Source organism: Salmo trutta, chromosome 10, assembly GCF_901001165.1.
Source record: "Salmo trutta chromosome 10, fSalTru1.1, whole genome shotgun sequence".
Taxonomy (NCBI): Eukaryota; Metazoa; Chordata; class Actinopteri; order Salmoniformes; family Salmonidae; genus Salmo; species Salmo trutta.
The window spans coordinates 45,855,735-45,882,043 of NC_042966.1; the positions used below are offsets into that span (position 1 = coordinate 45,855,735).

At 49.0% G+C, this 26,309-nt stretch overlaps 2 protein-coding genes across 2 annotated transcripts in view; both read right to left on the reverse strand.

Annotated features, from left to right (window-relative positions):
* The window catches only part of LOC115201770 (AT-rich interactive domain-containing protein 4B), a 42,213-nt gene extending 32,138 nt beyond the window's left edge, over positions 1-10,075 (reverse strand). The window contains exon 1 of the mRNA XM_029765659.1: positions 9,210-10,075. Within this exon, the coding sequence (XP_029621519.1) occupies positions 9,210-9,888 (679 nt within the window). The 5' untranslated portion in view covers positions 9,889-10,075. The remainder of the gene's footprint in view (positions 1-9,209) is intronic.
* Positions 10,076-10,293: 218 nt separating this feature from the next.
* The window catches only part of LOC115201767 (AT-rich interactive domain-containing protein 4B-like), a gene marked incomplete at its 3' end in the record, with an annotated part of 156,428 nt that continues 140,412 nt past the window's right edge, over positions 10,294-26,309 (reverse strand). The window contains exons 17-19 of the mRNA XM_029765655.1: positions 14,145-14,229; positions 12,200-12,371; positions 10,294-10,733 (exon numbers count right to left, since the gene is read on the reverse strand). Coding sequence (XP_029621515.1) covers positions 10,294-10,733; positions 12,200-12,371; positions 14,145-14,229 — 697 coding nt within the window. The remainder of the gene's footprint in view (positions 10,734-12,199; positions 12,372-14,144; positions 14,230-26,309) is intronic.

Below are 26,309 nucleotides of genomic sequence, written 5' to 3' on the forward strand. Positions count from 1 at the left end.
TTTGGGGGTGACCTGTGAAATATACCTGCTGGAGCGCGTGCTACGTCATTCCATATGTGTTATTTCATAGTTTTGATGTCTTCACTATTATTCTACAATGTATAAAAGAATAAATAATTTTAATAATAAAATAAAGAAAAACCCTTGAATGAGTAGGTGTGTCCAAACTTGACTGGTACTGTATAATAAATAAAAATGTAATGAGAAAATCGTCCATTGGATTACCAGTTGCCCATCCATGCTCTAGAGGTGTTGAAAGCAGAGAGACCGAAGTAGAGAGACACTACCACAACTTAGTAGCACGAGTGAGCCTAAATTGAAAAATGTAGGCTCACCAAAGAAATTTAGGAGCAAAATGTTTGAGGTAATCAAGCCAGAACCACTCATTTTCCAGGTGCACTGGTTGCACGGCAAAATAGTGGCTCTGTAGAGCCCTGGTAAGAGTAATTTATCTGAGCTGCCAAGGACTCCGGTAACTTAAAGCCATTTCATTACATGAAGTAGGTCTGGATGGAGAATAAATCCTCGGTACAGATATACCTGCCATTTCATTAATTTAACACTAATATTCCTGATTTGGTTTAAAATTACATAAAAGTAGCCGGCATCTCTAGGCCCTCACACCCATAACTATTCAGATCTGAAGATTTCTCTGCCATATCACAAAGAAGCCTGACGGCTGACCTGTAGGAGGAGGAGCAGCCAGTTCCTTACGTTTTGGCTTTGTGTTCAGTGTTGGCGTACCGATTTGAACTCCAGACTGCAGGTAGAGTTGGACCGTCTGGGAGAGGAGGACGGGGGGATCTAATGGACTTGGGACACCAGGTGGGTCTAATGGACTTGGGACACCAGGTGGGTCTAATGGACTTGGGACAGCAGGTGGGTCTAATGGACTTGGGACAGCAGGTGGGTCTAATGGACTTGGGACAGCAGGTGGGTCTAATGGACTTGGGACAGCAGGTGGGTCTAATGGACTTGGGACAGCAGGTGGGTCTAATGGACTTGGGACACCAGGTGGGTCTAATGGACTTGGGACAGCAGGTGGGTTTAATGGACTTCGGACACCAGGTGGGTCTAATGGACTTGGGACAGCAGGTGGGTCTAATGGACTTGGGACACCAGGTGGGTCTAATGGACTTGGGACAGCGGGTGGGTCTAAATCGTGATTTAGGTAGAACAGTGGAGCAGCAGTAGAACAGACCTCTTCAGATTCACATTGATCTACATACGTGCGTGTGATTGGCTAGAGTTTCTGGAGAAGGGGACACCTTTAGGTAACATGACACATGTTAACATGACAAATAGCAACGTTCAACAAAGGGGGTGATAGAGATTTTCCTGTTGTTGTATCGCTTTGTGGGTTGTGGGTTCGATTCCCACGGGGGATCAGTACGGGGAAGAAACATTTTTTTTTAATGAAATGTATGCATTCACTACTGTAAGTCACTCTGGATAAGAGCGTCTGCTAAATGACTAAAATGTAAATGTAAATGTTGAAAACATCACCACTGTAAGCTAATATGAAAGAAAACCAATTGCATATTTAAATAATAGTTTGGCCTACATGTAATGAAAGTTTAGGTTTGATTTACATGACCTTGTTTTGTGTCTGCCAGTTGGTTGTTTTGTTAGTCCACCAGCAGCTTGCTAGCTAACTGACTAAAAACAGCAAGCAAGCTAGCCTTTTAGCTTCCCACAGCTCTCCCATGTAAAATAATACGATTTATAAATCATTTGCACGGGCAAATATTCTTATAGCCTACTCGCCAGCGTAACCTACAACATTATCCCAGTTTAATATGCTGCTTCAACGTATTCACTCCCATAACAGCTAAAATATAAGGACATTTGAGGAGAAAAGGCTACCAGCTGTTAACCGTGTATGTTTCCGGTCACAACTTGCAGACTTGTTTACGCTGCTGTGCGTTTTTGTTGCCGTTTTTACTTTGCTACCTGACGGTTGTTACTTTTTCATTACCGTATATTTTTACTTTTTCCCTCACTCAACTTTTTTTTTCATTCAACTTTCCTACCCCGGAGGTTTTATCTGGACATGGTTCGTCAGGACTTCAAACAGCCGAAGCTAAGTAACATTAACATGATGCCTTCTAATTGCAGTCGTTGTACTCATAATATACAGGAGAACCATCGCCTTACGGCAAGGATAGCTGTGCTGCAAGCCCAGCTTCAGAAGCAATCGTTAGGCAAGGGTAATTTCAGTGTAGGAAAGGATGAAACAGCGTCTGTGCCACCAGCAAGTACAGATAGTAACGTTAGTATAAACCCCCTCGCACGGTCCCCGCAGCCGGACATCTTTCTCATGGCGTCTGGAGGGAAACGCTGTAGGAATGCTCAACCGGTGTCGCTTATTCAGCCGACAGAAACTTTCAACCGGTTCTCCCCGTTAAGCGAGTCGGAGTCGGAGGCCGAGACTTCTCTGGTCTCTGCTCCTCCCGTTGTGGGGTCTGAGACGCCGACGGCTCCCACCATTAGCTCTGACAAATTGAAAACCCTAGTCATTGGCGACTCCATTACCCGCAGTATTAGACTTAAAACTAATCATCCAGCGATCATACACTGTTTACCAGGGGGCAGGGCTACCGACGTTAAGGCTAATCTAAAGACGGTGCTGGCTAAAGCTAAAACTGGCGAGTGTAGAGAGTATAGAGATATTGTTATCCACGTCGGCACCAACGATGTTAGGATGAAACAGTCAGAGGTCACCAAGCGCAACATAGCTTCAGCATGTAAATCAGCTAGAAAGATGTGTCGGCATCGATTAATTGTCTCTGGCCCCCTCCCAGTTAGGGGGAGTGATGAGCTCTACAGCAGAGTCTCACAACTCAATCGCTGGATGAAAACTGTTTTCTGCCCCTCCCAAAAGATAGAATTTGTAGATAACTGGCCCTCTTTCTGGGATTCACCCACAAACAGGACCAAGCCTGGCCTGCTGAGGAGTGACGGACTCCATCCTAGCTGGAGGGGTGCTCTCATCTTATCTACGAACATAGACAGGGCTCTAACTCCTCTAGCTCCACAATGAAATAGGGTGCAGGCCAGGCAACAGGCTGTTAGCCAGCCTGCCAGCTTAGTGGAGTCTGCCACTAGCACAGTTAGCGTAGTCAGCTCAGCTTTCCCCATTGAGACCGTGTCTGTGCCTCGATCTAGGTTGGGCAAAATTAAAAATGGCGGTGTTCGCTTCAGTAATCTTACTAGTATAAAGACCTCCTCCATTCCTGCCATTATTGAAAGAGATTGTGATACTTCACATCTCAAAATTGGGTTACTTAATGTTAGATCCCTCACTTCCAAGGCAGTTATAGTCAATGAACTAATCACTGATCATAATCTTGATGTGATTGGCCTGACTGAAACATGGCTTAAGCCTGATGAATTTACTGTGTTAAATGAGGCCTCACCCCCTGGTTACACTAGTGACCATACCCCCCGTGCATCCGGCAAAGGCGGAGGTGTTGCTAACATTTACGATAGCAAATTTCAATTTACAAAAAAAAAAACAATGAGGTTTTCGTCTTTTGAGCTTCTAGTCATGAAATCTATGCAGCCTACTCAATCACTTTTTATAGCTACTGTTTACAGGCCTCCTGGGCCATATACAGTGTTCCTTACTGAGTTCCCTGAATTCCTATCGGATCTTGTAGTCATAGCAGATAATATTCTAATTTTTGGTGACTTTAACATTCACATGGAAAAGTCCACAGACCCACTCCAAAAGGCTTTCGGAGCCATCATCGACTCAGTGGGTTTTGTCCAACATGTCTCTGGACCTACTCACTGCCACAGTCATACTCTGGACCTAGTTTTGTCCCATGGAATAAATGTTGTGGATCTTAATGTTTTTCCTCATAATCCTGGATTATCGGACCACCATTTTATTGCGTTTACAATTGCAACAAATAATCTGCTCAGACCCCAACCAAGGAAGATTAAAAGTCGTGCTATAAATTCTCAGACAACCCAAAGATTCCTTGATGCCCTTCCAGACTCCCTCTGCCTACCCAAGGACGTCAGAGGACAAGAATCAGTTAACCACCTAACCGAGGAACTCAATTTAACCTTGCGCAATACCCTAGATGCAGTTGCACCCCTAAAAATTAAAAACATCTGTCATAAGAAACTAGCTCCCTGGTATACAGAAAATACACGAGCTCTGAAGCAAGCTTCCAGAAAATTGGAACGGAAATGGCGCCACACTAAACTGGAAGTCTTCCGACTAGCTTGGAAAGACAGTACCGTGCAGTATCGAAGAGCCCTCACTGCTGCACGATCATCCTATTTTTCCAACTTAATTGAGGAAAATAAGAACAATCCGAAATTTCTTTTTGACACTGTCGCAAAGTTAACTAAAAAGCAGCATTCGCAAATGGAGGATGGCTTTCACTTCAGTAGTAATAAATTTATGAACTTCTTTGAGGAAAAGATCATGATCATTAGAAAGCAAATTACGGACTCCTCTTTAAATCTGGGTATTCCTCCAGGGCTCCATTGTCCTGAGTCTGCACAACTCTGCCAGGACCTAGGATCAAGGGAGATACTAAAGTGTTTTAGTACTATATCTCTTGACATAATGATAAAAATAATCATGGCCTCCAAACCCTCAAGCTGCATACTGGACCCTATTCCAACTAAACTACTGAAAGAGCTGCTTCCTGTGCTTGGCCCTCCTATGTTGAACATAATAAACGGCTCTCTATCCACCGGATGTGTACCAAGCTCACTAAAAGTGGCAGTAATAAAGCCTCTCTTGAAAAAGCCGAATCTTGACCCAGAAATTATAAAAAACTATCGGCCTATATCGAATCTTCCATTCCTCTCAAAAATTTTAGAAAAAGTTGTTGCGTAGCAACTCACTGCCTTCCTGAAGACAAACAATGTATACGAAACGCTTCAGTCTGGTTTTAGACCCCATCATAGCACTGAGACTGCACTTGTGAAGGTGGTAAATGACCTTTTAATGACGTCAGACCGAGGCTCTGCATCTGTCCTCATGCTCCTAGATCTTAGTGCCGCTTTTGATACCATCGATCACCACATTCTTTTGGAGAGATTGGAAACCCAAATTGGTCTACATGGACAAGTTCTGGCCTGGTTTAGATCTTATCTGTCGGAAAGATATCAGTCTGTCTCTGTGAATGGTTCGTCCTCTGACAAATCAATTGTAAATTTCGGTGTTCCTCAAGGTTCCGTTCTAGGACCACTATTGTTTTCACTATATATTTTACCTCTTGGGGATGTCATTCGAAAACATAATGTTAAATTTCACTGCTATGCGGACGACACACAGCTGTACATTTCAATGAAACATGGTGAAGCCCCAAAATTGCCCTCGCTAGAAGCCTGTGTTTCAGACATAAGGAAGTGGATGGCTGCAAATTTTCTACTTTTAAACTCAGACAAAACAGAGATGCTTGTCCTAGGTCCCAAGAAACAAAGATATCTTCTGTTGAATCTGACAATTAATCTGGATGGTTGTACAGTCGTCTCAAATAAAACTGTGAAGGACCTCGGCGTTACTCTGGACCCTGATCTCTCTTTTGAAGAACATATCAAGACTGCTTCAAGGACAGCTTTTTTCCATCTACGTAACATTGCAAAAATCAGAAACTTTCTGTCCAAAAATGACGCAGAAAAATTAATCCATGCTTTTGTTACTTCTAGGCTCGACTACTGCAATGCTCTACTTTCCGGCTACCCGGATAAAGCACTAAACAAACTTCAGTTAGTGCTAAATACGGCTGCTAGAATCCTGACTAGAACCAAAAAATGTGATCATATTACTCCAGTGCTAGCCTCCCTACACTGGCTTCCTGTTAAGACAAGGGCTGATTTCAAGGTTTTACTGCTAACCTACAAAGCATTACATGGGCTTGCTCCTACCTATCTTTCCGATTTGGTCCTGCCGTACATACCTACACGTACGCTACGGTCACAAGACGCAGGCCTCCTAATTGTCCCTAGAATTTCTAAGCAAACGGCTGGAGGTAGGGCTTTCTCCTATAGAGCTCCATTTTTATGGAATGGTCTGCCTACCCATGTGAGAGACGCAGACTCAGTCTCAACCTTTAAGTCTTTACTGAAGACTTATCTCTTCAGTAGGTCCTATGATTAAGTATAGTCTGGCCCAGGAGTGTGAAGGTGAACGGAAAGGCTGGAGCAACGAACCGCCCTTGCTGTCTCTGCCTTGTCGGTTCCCCTCTTCCCACTGGGATTCTCTGCCTCTAACCCTTTTACAGGGGCTGAGTCACTGACTTACTGGTGTTCTTCCATGCCGTCCATGGGAGGGGTGCGTCACTTGAGTAGGTTGAGCCACTGACGTGGTCTTCCTGTCTGGGTTGGCGCCCCCCCCTTGGGTTGTGCCGTGGCGGAGATCTTTGTGGGCTATACTCGGCCTTGTCTTCGGACGGTAAGTTGGTGGTTGTAGATATCCCTCTAGTGGTGTGGGGGCTGTGCTTTGGCAAAGTGGGTGGGGTTATATCCTGCCTGTTTGGCCCTGTCCGGGGGTATCATCGGATGGGGCCACAGTGTCTTCTGATCCCTCCTGTCTCAGCCTCCAGTATTTATGCTGCAGTAGTTTATGTGTCGGGGGGCTAGGGTCAGTCTGTTACATCTGGAGTATTCTCTTGTCTTATCCGGTGTCCTGTGTGAATGTAAATATGCTCTCTCTAATTCTCTCTTTCTCTCTTTCTTTCTTTCTCTCGGAGGACCTGAGCCCTAGGACCATGCCTCAGGACTACCTGGCATGATGACTCCTTGCTGTCCCCAGTCCACCTGGCCATGCTGCTGCTCCAGTTTCAACTGTTCTGCCTGCGGCTACGGAACCCTGACCTGTTCACCGGACGTGCTTGTTGCACCCTCGACAACTACTATGATTATTATTATTTGACCATGCTGGTCATTTACGAACATTTTAACATCTTGACCATGTTCTGTTATAATATCCACCCGGCACAGCCAGAAGAGGACTGGCCACCCCTCATAGCCTGGTTCCTCTCTAGGTTTCTTCCTAGGTTTTTGGCCTTTCTCAGGAGTTTTTCCTAGGGAGTTTTTCCCAGCCACCGTGCTTCTTTCACATGCATTGCTTGCTGTTTGGGGTTTTAGGCTGGGTTTCTGTACAGCACTTTGAGATTTCAGCTGATGTACGAAGGGCTATATAAATAAATTTGATTTGATTTGATTACTACAAAAAAAAATCACTTTTGGGGGTAATCTACTGTCTCCATATCTACTGTCTCCAGATCTACTGCCTCCATATCTACTGTCTCCAGATCTACTGTCTCCAGATCTACTGTCTCCAGATCTACTGTCTCTAGATCTACTGTCTCTAGATCTACTGTCTCCAGATCTACTGTCTCCAGATCTACTGTCTCTAGATCTACTGTCTCCATATCTACTGTCTCCAGATCTACTATCTCTAGATCTACTGTCTCCAGATATACTGTCTCCAGATCTACTGTCTCCAGATATACTGTCTCCAGATCTACTGTCTCCAGATCTACTGTCTCTAGATCTACTGTCTCCAGATCTACTGTCTCCAGATCTACTGCCATATCCATATCTACTGTCTCTAGATCTACTGTCTCCAGATCTACTGCCTCCATATCTACTGCCTCCATATCTACTGTCTCCAGATCTACTGTCTCTAGATCTACTGTCTCCAGATCTACTGTCTCTAGATCTACTGTCTCCAGATCTACTGTCTCTACTGTCTCCATATCTACTGCCTCCATAACTACTGTCTCTAGATCTACTGTCTCCAGATCTACTGTCTCCAGATCTACTGTCTCTAGATATACTGTCTCCAGATCTACTGTCTCCAGATCTACTGCCTCCATATCTACTGTCTCTACTGTCTCCAGATCTACTGTCTCCAGATCTACTGTCTCTAGATCTACTGTCTCCAGATCTACTGTCTCTACTGTCTCCATATCTACTGCCTCCATATCTACTGTCTCTAGATCTACTGTCTCCAGATCTACTGTCTCTAGATATACTGTCTCCAGATCTACTGTCTCCAGATCTACTGTCTCCAGATCTACTGTCTCCAGATCTACTGCCATATCCATATCTACTGTCTCTAGATCTACTGTCTCCAGATCTACTGCCTCCATATCTACTGTCTCCAGATCTACTGTCTCTAGATCTACTGTCTCCAGATCTACTGTCTCTAGATCTACTGTCTCCAGATCTACTGTCTCTACTGTCTCCATATCTACTGCCTCCATAACTACTGTCTCTAGATCTACTGTCTCCAGATCTACTGTCTCCAGATCTACTGTCTCTAGATATACTGTCTCCAGATCTACTGTCTCCAGATCTACTGCCTCCATATCTACTGTCTCTACTGTCTCCAGATCTACTGTCTCCAGATCTACTGTCTCCAGATCTACTGTCTCTAGATCTACTGTCTCCAGATCTACTGTCTCTACTGCCTCCATATCTACTGTCTCTACTGTCTCCAGATCTACTGTCTCCAGATCGACTGTCTCTAGATATACTGTCTCCAGATCTATTGTCTCCAGATCTACTGTCTCCAGATCTACTGTCTCCAGATCTACTGTCTCCAGATCTACTGTCTCTAGATCTACTGTCTCCAGATCTACTGTCTCTACTGTCTCCATATCTACTGCCTCCATATCTACTGTCTCTAGATCTACTGTCTCCAGATCTACTGTCTCCAGATCTACTGCCATATCCAGATCTACTGTCTCTAGATCTACTGTCTCTAGATCTACTGTCTCCAGATCTACTGTCTCCAGATCTACTGCCATATCCAGATCTACTGTCTCTAGATCTACTGTCTCCAGATCTACTGCCTCCATATCTACTGCCTCCATATCTACTGCCTCCAGATCTACTGTCTCCAGATCTACTGTCTCCAGATCTACTGTCTCTAGATCTACTGTCTCCAGATCTACTGTCTCTAGATCTACTGTCTCCAGATCTACTGTCTCTACTGTCTCCATAACTACTGTCTCTAGATCTACTGTCTCCAGATCTACTGTCTCCAGATCTACTGTCTCCAGATCTACTGTCTCCATATCTACTGTCTCCATATATACTGTCTCTAGATATACTGTCTCTAGATATACTGTCTCCAGATCTACTGTCTCCAGATCTACTGTCTCCAGATCTACTGTCTCCATAGTGTAGACCCCTGAACTAGGCAACCTGCCACCCCACCCCCTTACCTGGGGGTAAGTCCTGGTCCAGACTCTCCACCTCCACCATACTGCTTTCTGTCTCACTGTGACCCGGCAGGGGGTTGGGGCATCCTGGAGTCAGGGGGTCAGAGGAGGGGGTTTTACCCAGTGCAGGGGCCCCTGTGGAGGGGGGAGGAGAGGAGGACTGAGTCCAGTTTGAACCAGTCCCAGAGCTTTGCGCAATGGCCCCACTACTAATACCCTCCATGGAGGGGGACTCTGGGGTTGTAGGAGGGGTGTTGAGGACTGAGTTAGAGCCGCTGGAGGGGAACTCCTCCTGCTCACTCCTCCTCTCTTTCTTCTCCTGGTTCTCCTCTGAGGTCTCGGGGTCCTCCCTCTCCGGGCCGCCTCCTGCCTCGTCTCCATCCCCGTTCCGCTCCCTCTCCTCCAGGCCTGATGAGAAGGACTGGGCCGGTCCAGGGGGAGGAGGTGAGTTAGCAGCCTCTGTGTCGGAGTCAGAAAACAGCTCCTTCAGGGTCTTCTTGGGCCACTGGGCCTGAATACTGGACCACACATCCTTCTGGCCCTTGGTGCGCCCCCCACCCACCTGCCTCTCCCTCTCATCCACTGTAGCAGCCATCTTGGCCCTCTTCTCAGGAATATCCCAGAATCCCGTAGGGCGGGCGCCACTGCCACTCCCGCCTCCTTTGTCGGTCTTGTCCTTCATGCCGTTGTACTTCTTGGAGGGGGAAGGTTTGGATTTTGGACAGGAACTGGGTTGCTCTCTCTCTCGGTCGGTCTCTGATTGGTTGGGATCAGTGGGAGGTGGTGCTCCTCCTTCATCGTCTGAGCTGCTACTGGAAGAGCCTCCTCCTCCTGCTGGTCCGCCTCTCTCCTCCCCTGGCCCTCCTCCTCCTCCTCTCTCCTCCCCTGGCCCCCCTCCTCTCTCCTCCCCTGGCCCCCCTCCTCCTCCTCTCTCCTCGCCTGGCCCTCCTCCTGGTCCGCCTCTCTCCTCCCCTGGCCCTCCTGCTCCTCTCTCCTCCCCTGGCCCTCCTCCTCCTGCTGGTCCGCCTCTCTCCTCGCATGGCCCTCCTCTCTCCTCCCCTGGCCCTCCTCCTCTCTCCTCCCCTGGCCCCCCTCCTCCTCTCTCCTCGGCCTTCCTGGGGTCTCTCGACAGCCAGTCAGCGTTCCTGATGCTTCGGGTGGGGAGCTTGGTTTTGCACAGGGCTCCTTTAGGGGTGCGTTCAGACCGCGCCCCGGGTGCTCCCTCTGACTTCCTCTTCCTTGAGGCAGAGCTACCCGGCCCCTCTCTCTCACCCTCAAACTCTGGTTGGCTTCGCCATTTCACCGCCTCCGGGGCATCTTTGTTGATTGGTTCTTGGCCATTTCCTGCGACCAATGGGGTTTTGGGGACATCGGTAAAGGTGGCACCCTCCCAGTGGTCTAAGGCGTGAGGTGTTTCGGGCGGAACCCCCTTTCTGAGACCGCAGCGCCCCCCTGGACGGTCATCTTCGTCTTCACAATCACCCTCCTCATCCTGGTGATCAATGTCATCTGTTGAACTATCTGAGGCTGAAAGGAAAAAACAACATGGTTATCATATCACATACTATACTAGCAGTCAGTCTAGGAGACTTGAAATAGAGTTGTTTGGAATTAAATACATTCCTAATCTATTAATGGATTAGGACTCTTTTTCATTCCAAACAACTCTTCTACAGTTTCCAAAGGCATTGGAGTCACTACACTTGAACAAGTAAAATACTCTTGCCCTCAAAGTACCCTTACTCCAGCCGAGTCCCCTCCCGCTCCCTACTCCAGCCGAGTCCCCTCCCGCTCCCTACTCCAGCCGAGTCCCCTCCCGTTCCCTACTCCAGCCGAGTCCCCTCCCGCTCCCTACTCCAGCCGAGTCCCCTCCCGTTCCCTACTCCAGCCGAGTCCCCTCCCGCTCCCTACTCCAGCCGAGTCCCCTCCCGCTCCCTACTCCAGCCGAGTCCCCTCCCGCTCCCTACTCCAGCCGAGTCCCCCCCGTTCCCTACTCCAGCCGAGTCCCCTACTCCAGCCGAGTCCCCTCCCGCTCCCTACTCCAGCCGAGTCCCCTCCCGTTCCCTACTCCAGCCGAGTCCCCTCCCGCTCCCTACTCCAGCCGAGTCCCCTCCCGTTCCCTACTCCAGCCGAGTCCCCCCCGTTCCCTACTCCAGCCGAGTCCCCTCCCGCTCCCTACTCCAGCCGAGTCCCCTCCCGCTCCCTACTCCAGCCGAGTCCCCTCCCGTTCCCTACTCCAGCCGAGTCCCCTCCCGTTCCCTACTCCAGCCGAGTCCCCTCCCGCTCCCTACTCCAGCCGAGTCCCCTCCCGCTCCCTACTCCAGCCGAGTCCCCTCCCGCTCCCTACTCCAGCCGAGTCCCCTCCCGCTCCCTACTCCAGCCGAGTCCCCTCCCGTTCCCTACTCCAGCCGAGTCCCCTCCCGTTCCCTACTCCAGTTGAGTCCCCTCCCGTTCCCTACTCCAGCCGAGTCCCCTCCCGCTCCCTAAGAGGCGACGACCACGCCACTACCAGTGTCAAGTCTCTCCTGATATGAACTGAAGCCATGTCTCATGTACCCTCTCATCCACTCCGACCACTGAGTAGCCCTGTCCATTGTCTGTCATTACTGTACGTAGAGTAAATCACATACAAAACCACATTATTACACAACAATGTGATTATAAGCCTTGCCTGGACTAACTCATTCTTAGCTCTTTTGTCTAACTAATGTACTGTTGTTTTTTGACTTAAGTCAAGCCTCAACTCATGCTTCATTCAATCACTGCTGTGTAGCCCTCTCATTCCCATTTCCCATAATATTGTATTATAAATGTCTTTATTAAATGTTTTAGGTTAAAACAATTTGTCTGACAATTTTTGAAAAACACGCCTATACTGTGGGTCTTACAATCTCGCCCCCAAAAATGTTTCTCCATTAACCAGCCTCCAATGCTTGCAGGCCATTTGAGTATAGAAGTGATTTCAAAAGGCTGCAGAGTCCGTTGGTTCTCACCGTCCTCCATCTTGGAGAAGACATGGTGCTCGTGGGCCAAGCCGGGACATGAGCCATAGCCAGGGCCGAGGAGTTTGGAGGAAGGGCGGGGGACACGTAGGTTGTTGGGGGACGGACTCCCCAGGTCTGCGTTCAGTCGTTCCAGGCGGTCGCGTTCTCTCTCCGCTTTGTTCTGGGAGGACAGGAAGACCATGTTAAAGGCTCCAGAGTAATGTTGTGTATCTTGTGGTAACCTCACGTCATCTTCATAGACAGAAACACAACTATTTCTTCGGTATATTTATTTGAAATGGCTACAGTTGGAAGTTTACATACACCTTAGCCAAATACATTTAAACTCAGTTTTTCACAATTCCTGACATTTAATCCTTGTAAAAATCCCCTGTCTTAGGTTAGTTAGGATCACCACTTTATTTTAAGAATGTGAAATGTCAGAATAATAGTAGAGAGAATGATTTATTTCAGCTTTTATTTCTTTCATCACATTCCCAGTGGGTCAGAAGTTTACATACACTCAATATTTGGTAGCATTGCCATTAAATTGTTTAACTTGGGTCAAACGTGTCGGGTAGCCTTCCACAAGCTTCCCACAATAAGATGGGTGAATTTTGGCCCATTCCTCCTGACAGAGCTGGTGTAACTGAGTCAGGTTTGTAGCCCGCCTCGCTCACACACACTTTTTCAGTTCTGCCCACAAATTTTCTATAGGATTGAGGTCAGGGCTTTGTGATGGGGCTTTGCCATTTTGCCACAATTTTGGAAGTATGCTTGGGGTCATTGTCCATTTGGAAGACCCATTTGCAACCAAGCTTTAACTTCCTGACTGATGTCTTGAGATGTTGCTTCAATATATCCACATAATTTTCCTCGCTCATGATACCATCTATTTTGTGAAGTGCACCAGTCCCTCCTGCAGTAAAGCACCCCCACAACATGATGCTGCCACCCCCGTGCTTCACGGTTGGGATGGTGTTCTTCGGCTTGCAAGCCTCCCCCTTCTTCCTCCAAACATAACGATGGTCATTATGGCCAAACAGTTCTATTTTTGTTTCATCAGACCAGAGGACATTTCTCCAAATAGTACGATCTTTGTCCCCATGTGCAGTTGCAAACAGTAGTCTGGCTTTTTTATGGCAGTTTTGGAGCAGTGGCTTCTTCCTTGCTGAGTGGCCTTTCAGGTGATGTTGATATAGGACTCGCTTTACTGTGGATATAGATACTTTGTACCTGTTTCCTCCAGCATCTTCGCAAGGTCCTTTGCTGTTGTTCTGGGATTCATTTGCACTTTTCACACCAAAGTTTGTTCATCTCTAGGAGACAGAACGTGTTTCCTTCCTGAGCGGTATGACGGCTGCGTGGTCCCATGGTGTTTATACTTGCAAACTATTGTTTGTACAGATGAACGTGGTGCCTTCAGGCGTTTGAAAATTGCTCCCAAGGATGAACCAGACTTGTGGAGGACTATATTTTATTTTTATGAGGTCTTGGCTGATTTCTTTGGATTGTCACATGATGTCAAGCAAGGAGTCACTGAGTTTGAAGGTAGGCCTTGAAAAACATCCACAGGACACCTCTAATTGACTCAAATGATGTCAATTAGCCTATCAGAAGCTTCTAAAGCCATGACATCATTTTCTGGAATTTTCCAAGCTGTTTAAAGGCACAGTCAACTTACTGTATGTAAACTTCTGACCCACTGGAATTGTGATACAGTGAAATATAAGTGAAATAATCTGTCTGTAAACAATTGTTGGAAAAATTACTTTTGTCAGGCACAAAGTAGATGCCCTAACCGACTTGCCAAAACTATAGTTTGTTAACAAGAAATTTGTGGAGTGGTTGAAAAGCGAGTTTTAATGACTCCAACATATGTATATGTAAACTTCCGACTGCAACTGTATATGCAGAATAGAATTTAAATTTTTTAAATTAATATTTCTCCTACCTTTATTTTCTTGCGGTGCTTGATCTTCTGAACATTCTTATTGGCCGGACGAACAATCTTATCGGCTTTGACCCACTCGTCATATCTGGCGGGAAAGATGGAGACAAAGGGTCAATCACAGGTCAAAAGTAACGGATATAGCTTTATCCCAAATGACACACTATTCCCTATATAGTGCAATACTTTTGACAAACACTATGGGATTCACTACAGGCCCTGGTCAAAAGTGGTGCACTACATAGGGAGCCTAAAAAGTATTATCACAGAGACATTAAACCCTCTACCGTCTGTCTGAGAAACCAACACCCCGCTGACCACAGACATTAAACCCTCTACCGTCTGTCTGAGAAACCAACACCCCGCTGACCACACAGACATTAAACCCTCTACCGTCTGTCTGAGAAACCAAACACCCCGCTGACCACACAGACATTAAACCCTCTACCGTCTGTCTGAGAAACCAACACCCTGCTGACCACACAGACATTAAACCCTCTACCATCTGTCTGAGAACCCAACACCCCGCTGACCACAGACATTAAACCCTCTACCGTCTGTCTGAGAAACCAACACCCCGCTGACCACAGACATTAAACCCTCTACCGTCTGTCTGAGAAACCAACACCCCGCTGACCACAGACATTAAACCCTCTACCGTCTGTCTGAGAAACCCACAAACGCTGACCACACAGACATTAAACCCTCTACCGTCTGTCTGAGAAACCAACACCCCGCTGACCACACAGACATTAAACCCTCTACCGTCTGTCTGAGAAACCAACACCCCGCTGACCACAGACATTAAACCCTCTAACGTCTGTCTGAGAAACCAACACCCCGCTGACCACACAGACATTAAACCCTCTACCATCTGTCTGAGAAACCAACACCCCGCTGACCACAGACATTAAACCCTCTACCGTCTGTCTGAGAAACCAACACCCCGCTGACCACAGACATTAAACCCTCTACCGTCTGTCTGAGAAACCACACCCCGCTGACCACCAGACATTAAACCCTCTACCGTCTGTCTGAGAAACCAACACCCCCGCTGACCACAGACATTAAACCCTCTACCGTCTGTCTGAGAAACCAACACCCCGCTGACCACACAGACATTAAACCCTCTACCGTCTGTCTGAGAAACCAACACCCCGCTGACCACACAGACATTAAACCCTCTACCGTCTGTCTGAGAAACCAACACCCCGCTGACCACAGACATTAAACCCTCTACCGTCTGTCTGAGAAACCAACACCCCGCTGACCACACAGACATTAAACCCTCTACCGTCTGTCTGAGAAACCAACACCCCGCTGACCACAGACATTAAACCCTCTACCGTCTGTCTGAGAACCAACACCCCGCTGACCACACAGACATTAAACCCTCTACCGTCTGTCTGAGAAACCAACACGCCGCTGACCACAGACATTAAACCCTCTACCGTCTGTCTGAGAAACCAACACCCCGCTGACCAAAGACATTAAACCCTCTACCGTCTGTCTGAGAAACCAACACCCTGCTGACCACAGACATTAAACCCTCTACCGTCTGTCTGAGAAACCAACACCCTGCTGACCACACAGACATTAAACCCTCTACCGTCTGTCTGAGAAACCAACACCCCGCTGACCACAGACATTAAACCCTCTACCGTCTGTCTGAGAAACCAACACCCCGCTGACCACACAGACATTAAACCCTCTACCGTCTGTCTGAGAAACCAACACCCCGCTGACCACAGACATTAAACCCTCTACCGTCTGTCTGAGAAACCAACACCCTGCTGACCACAGACATTAAACCCTCTACCGTCTGTCTGAGAAACCAACACCCCCGCTGACCACACAGACATTAAACCCTCTACCGTCTGTCTGAGAAACCAACACCCCGCTGACCACAGACATTAAACCCTCTACCGTCTGTCTGAGAAACCAACACCCCGCTGACCACAGACATTAAACCCTCTACCATCTGTCTGAGAAACCAACACCCCGCTGACCACAGACATTAAACCCTCTACCGTCTGTCTGAGAAACCAACACCCTGCTGACCACACAGACATTAAACCCTCTACCGTCTGTCTGAGAAACCAACACCCCGCTGACCACAGACATTAAACCCTCTACCGTCTGTCTGAGAAACCAACACCCCGCTGAACACAGACATTAAACCCTCTACCGTCTGTCTGAGAAACCAACACCCCGCTGACCACAGACATTAAACCCTCTACCGTCTGTCTGAGAAACCAACACCCCGCTGAACACAGACATTAAACCCTCTACCATCTGTCTGAGAAACCAACACCCCGCTGACCACAGACATTAAACCCTCTACCGTCTGTCTGAGAAACCAACACCCCGCTGACCACAGACATTAAACCCTCTACCGTCTGTCTGAGAAACCAACACCCCGCTGACCACACAGACATTAAACCCTCTACCGTCTGTCTGAGAAACCAACACACCGCTGACCACAGACATTAAACCCTCTACCGTCTGTCTGAGAAACCAACACCCCGCTGACCACAAACATTAAACCCTCTACCGTCTGACTGAGAAACCAACACCCCGCTGACCACAGACATTAAACCCTCTACCGTCTGTCTGAGAAACCAACACCCCGCTGACCACAGACATTAAACCCTCTACCGTCTGTCTGAGAAACCAACACCCTGCTGACCACAGACATTAAACCCTCTACCGTCTGTCTGAGAAACCAACACCCCGCTGACCACAGACATTAAACCCTCTACCGTCTGTCTGAGAAACCAACACGCCGCTGACCACAGACATTAAACCCTCTACCGTCTGTCTGAGAACCAACACCCTGCTGACCACAGACATTAACCCTCTACCGTCTGTCTGAGAAACCAACACCCCGCTGACCACAGACATTAAACCCTCTACCGTCTGTCTGAGAAACCAACACCCCGCTGACCACAGACATTAAACCCTCTACCGTCTGTCTGAGAAACCAACACCCCGCTGACCACAGACATTAAACCCTCTACCGTCTGTCTGCGAAACCAACACCCCGCTGACCACACAGACATTAAACCCTCTACCGTCTGTCTGAGAAACCAACACCCCACTGACCACAGACATTAAACCCTCTACCGTCTGTCTGAGAAACCAACACCCCGCTGACCACACAGACATTAAACCCTCTACACCGTCTGTCTGAGAAACCAACACCCCGCTGACCACACAGACATTAAACCCTCTACCGTCTGTCTTGAGAAACCAACACCCCGCTGACCACACAGACATTAAACCCTCTACCGTCTGTCTGAGAAACCAACACCCCGCTGACCACAGACATTAAACCCTCTACCGTCTGTCTGAGAAACCAACACCCCGCTGACCACAGACATTAAACCCTCTACCGTCTGTCTAAGAAACCAACACCCCGCTGACCACAGACATTAAACCCTCTACCGTCTGTCTGAGAAACCAACACCCTGCTGACCACAGACATTAAACCCTCTACCGTCTGTCTGAGAAACCAACACCCCGCTGACCACACAGACATTAAACCCTCTACCGTCTGTCTGAGAAACCAACACCCCGCTGACCACAGACATTAAACCCTCTACCGTCTGTCTGAGAAACAAACATCCCGCTGACCACAGACATTAAACCCTCTACCGTCTGTCTGAGGAACCAACACCCCGCTGACCACAGACATGAAATCCTCTACCGTCTGTCTGAGAAACCAACACCCCGCTGACCACAGACATTAAACCCTCTAACGTCTGTCTGAGAAACCAACACTCCGCTGACCACACAGACATTAAACCCTCTACCGTCTGTCTGAAAACCAACACCCCGCTGACCACACAGACATTAAACCCTCTACCGTCTGACTGAGAAACCAACACCCCGCTGACCACACAGACATTAAACCCTCTACCGTCTGTCTGAGAAACCAACACCCCGCTGACCACACAGACATTAAACCCTCTACCGTCTGTCTGAGAAACCAACACCCCGCTGACCACAGACATTAAACCCCTCTACCGTCTGTCTGAGAAACCAACACCCCGCTGACCACACAGACATTAAACCCTCTACCGTCTGACTGAGAAACCAACACCCCGCTGACCACAGACATTAAACCCTCTACCGTCTGTCTGAGAAACCAACACCCCGCTGACCACAGACATTAAACCCTCTACCGTCTGTCTGAGAAACCAAACACCCCGCTGACCACACAGACATTAAATCCTCTACCGTCTGACTGAGAAACCAACACCCCGCTGACCACACAGACATTAAACCCTCTACCGTCTGTCTGAGAAACCAACACCCCGCTGACCACACAGACATTAAACCCTCTACCGTCTGTCTGAGAAACCAACACCCCGCTGACCACAGACATTAAACCCTCTACCGTCTGTCTGAGAAACCAACACCCCGCTGACCACAGACATTAAACCCTCTACCGTCTGTCTGAGAAACCAACACCCCGCTGACCACAGACATTAAACTCTCTACCGGCTGTCTGAGAAACCAACACCCCGCTGACCACACAGACATTAAATCCTCTACCGTCTGACTGAGAAACCAACACCCCGCTGACCACACAGACATTAAACCCTCTACCGTCTGTCTGAGAAACCAACACCCCGCTGACCACAGACATTAAACCCTCTACCGTCTGTCTGAGAAACAAACATCCCGCTGACCACAGACATTAAACCCTCTACCGTCTGTCTGAGGAACCAACACCCCGCTGACCACAGACATGAAATCCTCTACCGTCTGTCTGAGAAACCAACACCCCGCTGACCACAAACATTAAACCCTCTACCGTTTGACTGAGAAACCAACACCCCGCTGACCACAGACATTAAACCCTCTAACGTCTGTCTGAGAAACCAACACTCCGCTGACCACACAGACATTAAACCCTCTACCGTCTGTCTGAGAAACCAACACCGCGCTGACCACACAGACATTAAACCCTCTACCGTCTGTCTGAGAAACCAACACCCCGCTGACCACACAGACATTAAACCCTCTACCGTCTGTCTGAGAAACCAACACCCCGTTGACCACACAGACATTAAACCCTCTACCGTCTGTCTGAGAAACCAACACCCCGCTGACCACAGACATTAAACCCTCTACCGTCTGTCTGAGAAACCAACACCCTGCTGACCACAGACATTAAACCCTCTACCGTCTGTCTGAGAAACCAACACCCCGCTGACCACAGACATTAAACCCTCTACCGTCTGTCTGAGAAACCAACACCCTGCTGACCACAGACATTAAACCCTCTACCGTCTGTCTGAGAAACCAACACCCTGCTGACCACAGACATTAAACCCTCTACCGTCTGTCTGAGAAACCAAACACCCCGCTGACCACACAGACATTAAACCCTCTACCGTCTGTCTGAGAAACCAACACCCCGCTGACCACAGACATTAAACCCTCTACCGTCTGTCTGAGAAACCAACACCCTGCTGACCACAGACATTAAACCCTCTACCGTCTGTCTGAGAAACCAACACCCCGCTGACCACAGACATTAAACCCTCTACCGTCTGTCTGAGAAACCAACACCCCGCTGACCACAGACATTAAACCCTCTACCGTCTGTCTGAGAAACCAACACCCCGCTGACCACACAGACATTAAACCCTCTACCGTCTGTCTGAGAAACCAACACCCCGCTGACCACAGACATTAAAACCCTCTACCGTCTGTCTGAGAAACCAAACACCCCGCTGACCACACAGACATTAAACCCTCTACCGTCTGTCTGAGAAACCAACACCCCCGCTGACCACAGACATTAAACCCTCTACCGTCTGTCTGAGAAACCAACACCCCGCTGACCACAGACATTAAACCCTCTACCGTCTGTCTGAGAAACCAACACCCCGCTGACCACACAGACATTAAACCCTCTACCGTCTGTCTGAGAACCCAACACCCCGCTGACCACACAGACATTAAACCCTCTACCGTCTGTCTGAGAAACCAACACCCTGCTGACCACAGACATTAAACCCTCTACCGTCTGTCTGAGAAACCAACACCCCGCTGACCACAGACATTAAACCCTCTACCATCTGTCTGAGAAACCAACACCCCGCTGACCACAGACATTAAACCCTCTACCGTCTGTCTGAGAAACCAACACCCCGCTGACCACACAGACATTAAACCCTCTACCATCTGTCTGAGAAACCAACACCCCGCTGACCACAGACATTAAACCCTCTACCGTCTGTCTGAGAAACCAACACCCCCGCTGACCACAGACATTAAACCCTCTACCGTCTGTCTGAGAAACCAACACCCCGCTGACCACAGACATTAAACCCTCTACTGTCTGTCTGAGAAACCAACACCCCGCTGACCACACAGACATTAAACCCTCTACCGTCTGTCTAAGAAACCAACACCCCGCTGACCACAGACATTAAACCCTCTACCGTCTGTCTGAGAAACCAACACCCCGCTGACCACACAGACATTAAACCCTCTAACGTCTGTCTGAGAAACCAACACCCCGCTGACCACACAGACATTAAACCCTCTACCGTCTGTCTGAGAAACCAACACCCCGCTGACCACAGACATTAAACCCTCTACCGTCTGTCTGAGAAAACCAACACCCCGCTGACCACAGACATTAAACCCTCTACCGTCTGTCTGAGAAACCAACACCCCGCTGACCACACAGACATTAAACCCTCTACCGTCTGTCTGAGAAACCAACACCCTGCTGACCACAGACATTAAACCCTCTACCGTCTGTCTGAGAAACCAACACCCCGCTGACCACACAGACATTAAACCCTCTACCGTCTGTCTGAGAAACCAAACACCCCGCTGACCACACAGACATTAAACCCTCTACCGTCTGTCTGAGAAACCAACACCCCACTGACCACAGACATTAAACCCTCTACCGTCTGTCTGAGAAACCAACACCCCGCTGACCACAGACATTAAACCCTCTACCGTCTGTCTGAGAAACCCAACACCCCCGCTGACCACACAGACATTAAACCCTCTACCGTCTGTCTGAGAAACCAACACCCCCGCTGACCACAGACATTAAACCCTCTACCGTCTGTCTGAGAGACCAACACCCCCGCTGACCACAGACATTAAACCCTCTACCGTCTGTCTGAGAAACCAACACCCCGCTGACCACACAGACATTAAACCCTCTACCGTCTGTCTGAGAAACCAACACCCCGCTGACCACAGACATTAAACCCTCTACCGTCTGTCTGAGAAACCAACACCCCGCTGACCACAGACATTAACCCTCTACCGTCTGTCTGAGAAACCAACACCCCCGCTGACCACACAGACATTAAACCCTCTACCGTCTGTCTGAGAAACCAACACCCCCGCTGACCACAGACATTAAACCCTCTACCGTCTGTCTGAGAAACCAACACCCCGCTGACCACACAGACATTAAACCCTCTACCGTCTGTCTGAGAAACCAACACCCCGCTGACCACACAGACATTAAACCCTCTACCGTCTGTCTGAGAAACCAACACCCCACTGACCACAGACATTAAACCCTCTAGCGTCTGTCTGAGAAACCAACACCCCGCTGACCACAGACATTAAACCCTCTACCGTCTGTCTGAGAAACCAACACCCCGCTGACCACAGACATTAAACCCTCTACCGTCTGTCTGAGAAACCAACACCCCGCTGACCACACAGACATTAAACCCTCTACCGTCTGTCTGAGAAACCAACACCCCGCTGACCACAGACATTAAACCCTCTACCGTCTGTCTGAGAAACCAACACCCCGCTGACCACACAGACATTAAACTCTCTACCGTCTGACTGAGAAACCAACACCCCGCTGACCACAGACATTAAATCCTCTACCGTCTGTCTGAGAAACCAACACCCCGCTGACCACAGACATTAAACCCTCTACCGTCTGTCTGAGAAACCAATACCCCGCTGACCACACAGACATTAAACCCTCTACCGTCTGTCTGAGAAACCAACACCCCGCTGACCACACAGACATTAAACCCTCTACCGTCTGTCTGAGAAACCAACACCCTGCTGACCACAGACATTAAACCCTCTACCGTCTGTCTGAGAAACCAACACCCTGCTGACCACACAGACATTAAACCCTCTACCGTCTGTCTGAGAAACCAACACCCCGCTGACCACACAGACATTAAACCCTCTACCGTCTGTCTGAGAAACCAACACTCCGCTGACCACACAGACATTAAACCCTCTACCGTCTGTCTGAGAAACCAACACCCCGCTGACCACACACATTAAACCTCTACCCCTCTGTCTGAGAAACCAACACACCGCTGACCACAGACATTAAACCCTCTACCGTCTGTCTGAGAAACCAACACCCCGCTGACCACAGACATTAAACCCTCTACCGTCTGTCTGAGAAACCAACACCCCGCTGACCACACAGACATTAAACCCTCTACCGTCTGACTGAGAAACCAACACCCCGCTGACCACACAGACATTAAACCCTCTACCGTCTGTCTGAGAAACCAACACCCCGCCGACCACACAGATATTAAACCCTCTACCGTCTGACTGAGAAACCAACACCCCGCTGACCACACAGACATTAAACCCTCTACCGTCTGACTGAGAAACCAACACCCCGCTGACCACACAGACATTAAACCCTCTACCGTCTGTCTGAGAAACCAACACCCCGCTGACCACAGACATTAAACCCTCTACCGTCTGTCTGAGAAACCAACACCCCGCTGACCACACAGACATTAAACCATCTACCATCTGTCTGAGAACCCAACACCCCGCTGACCACACAGACATTAAACCCTCTACCGTCTGTCTGAGAAACCAACACCCCGCTGACCACAGACATTAAACCCTCTACCGTCTGTCTGAGAAACCAACACCCTGCTGACCACAGACATTAAACCCTCTACCGTCTGTCTGAGAAACCAACACCCCGCTGACCACAGACATTAAACCCTCTACCCATCTGTCTGAGAAACCAACCCCCCGCTGACCACAGACATTAAACCCTCTACCGTCTGTCTGAGAAACCAACACCCCCGCTGACCACAGACATTAAACCCTCTACGTCTGTCTGAGAAACCAACACCCCGCTGACCACAGACATTAAATCCTCTACCGTCTGTCTGAGAAACCAACACCCCGCTCACCACAGACATTAAACCCTCTACCGTCTGTCTGAGAAACCAACACCCCGCTGACCACACAGACATTAAACCCTCTACCGTCTGTCTGAGAAACCAACACCCCGCTGACCACAGACATTAAACCCTCTACCGTCTGTCTGAGAAACCAACACCCCGCTGACCACAGACATTAAACCCTCTACCGTCTGTCTGAGAAACCAACACTCCGCTGACCACACAGACATTAACCCTCTACCGTCTGACTGAGAAACCAACACCCCGCTGACCACAGACATTAAACCCTCTACCGTCTGTCTGAGAAACCAACACCCCGCTGACCACACAGACATTAAACCCTCTACCATCTGTCTGAGAACCCAACACCCCGCTGACCACAGACATTAAAACCCTCTACCGTCTGTCTGAGAAACCAACACCCCGCTGACCACAGACATTAAACCCTCTACCGTCTGTCTGAGAACCAACACCCCGCTGACCACAGACATTAAACCCTCTACCGTCTGTCTGAGAAACCAACACCCCGCTGACCACACAGACATTAAACCCTCTACCATCTGTCTGAGAACCCACCACCCCGCTGACCACAGACATTAAACCCTCTACCGTCTGTCTGAGAAACCAACCACCCCGCTGACCACAGACATTAAACCCTCTACCGTCTGTCTGAGAAACCAACACCCCGCTGACCACAGACATTAAACCCTCTACCGTCTGTCTGAGAAACCAACACCCCCGCTGACCACACAGACATTAAACCCTCTACCGTCAGTCTGAGAAACCAACACCCCGCTGACCACAGACATTAAACCCTCTAACCGTCTGTCTGAGAAAACCAACACCCCCGCTGACCACACAGACATTAAACCCTCTACCGTCTGTCTGAGAAACCAACACCCTGCTGACCACAGACATTAAACCCTCTACCGTCTGTCTGAGAAACCAACACCCCGCTGACCACACAGACATTAAACCCTCTACCGTCTGTCTGAGAAACCAACACCCCGCTGACCACACAGACATTAAACCCTCTACCAATCTGTCTGAGAAACCAACACCCCGCTGACCACAGACATTAAACCCTCTACCGTCTGTCTGAGAAACCAACACCCCGCTGACCACAGACATTAAACCCTCTACCGTCTGTCTGAGAAACCAACACCCCGCTGACCACACAGACATTAAACCCTCTACCGTCTGTCTGAGAAACCAACACCCCCGCTGACCACAGACATTAAACCCTCTACCGTCTGTCTGAGAAAACCAACACCCTGCTGACCACAGACATTAAACCCTCTACCGTCTGTCTGAGAAACCAACACCCCGCTGACCACACAGACATTAAACCCTCTACCGTCTGTCTGAGAAACCAACACCCCGCTGACCACAGACATTAAACCCTCTACCATCTGTCTGAGAAAACCAACACCCCGCTGACCACACAGACATTAAACCCTCTACCGTCTGTCTGAGAAACCACCCCCCCGCTGACCACAGACATTAAACCCTCTACCAATCTGTCTGAGAAACCAACACCCCGCTGACCACAGACATTAAACCCTCTACCGTCTGTCTGAGAAACCAACACCCCGCTGACCACACAGACATTAAACCCTCTACCGTCTGTCTGAGAAACCAACACCCCGCTGACCACACAGACATTAAACTCTCTACCGTCTGTCTGAGAAACCAACACCCCGCTGACCACACAGACATTAAACCCTCTACCGTCTGTCTAAGAAACCAACACCCCGCTGACCACACAGACATTAAATCCTCTACCGTCTGTCTGAGAAACCAACACCCCGCTGACCACAGACATTAAACCCTCTACCGTCTGTCTGAGAAACCAACACCCCGCTGACCACAGACATTAAACCCTCTACCGTTTGTCTGAGAAACAAACACCCCGATGACCACAGACATTAAACCCTCTACCGTCTGTCTGAGAAACCAACACCCCGCTGACCACAGACATTAAATCCTCTACCGTCTGTCTGAGAAACCAACACCCCGCTGACCACAAACATTAAATCCTCTACCGTTTGTCTGAGAAACCAACACCCCGCTGACCACAGACATTAAACCCTCTACCGTCTGTCTGAGAAACCAACACCCCGCTGACCACAGACATTAAACCCTCTACCGTCTGTCTGAGAGACCAAAACACCCCGCTGACCACAGACATTAAACCCTCTACCGTCTGTCTGAGAAACCAACACCCCGCTGACCACACAGACATTAAACCCTCTACCGTCTGTCTGAGAAACCAACACCCCGCTGACCACAGACATTAACCCTCTACCGTCTGTCTGAGAAACCAACACCCCGCTGACCACACAGACATTAAACCCTCTACCGTCTGTCTGAGAAACCAACACCCCGCTGACCACACAGACATTAAAACCCTCTACCGTCTGTCTGAGAAACCAACACCCGCTGACCACAGACATTAAACCCTCTACCGTCTGTCTGAGAAACCAACACCCTGCTGACCACAGACATTAAACCCTCTACCATCTGTCTGAGAAACCAAACCACCCCGCTGACCACAGCATTAAACCCTCTACCGTCTGTCTGAGAAACCAACACCCTGCTGACCACAGACATTAAACCCTCTAACCGTCTGTCTGAGAAACCAACACCCCGCTGACCACAGACATTAAACCCTCTACCCGTCTGTCTGAGAAACCAACACCCCGCTGACCACAGACATTAAACCTCTACCGTCTGTCTGAGAAACCAACACCCCGCTGACCACAGACATTAAACCCTCTACCGTCTGACTGAGAAACCAAACACCCCGCTGACCACACAGACATTAAACCCTCTACGTCTGTCTGAGAAACCAACACCCCGCCGACCACAGACATTAAACCCTCTACCGTCTGTCTGAGAAACCAACACCCCGCTGACCACACAGACATTAAACCCTCTACGTCTGTCTGAGAAACCAACACCCTGCTGACCACAG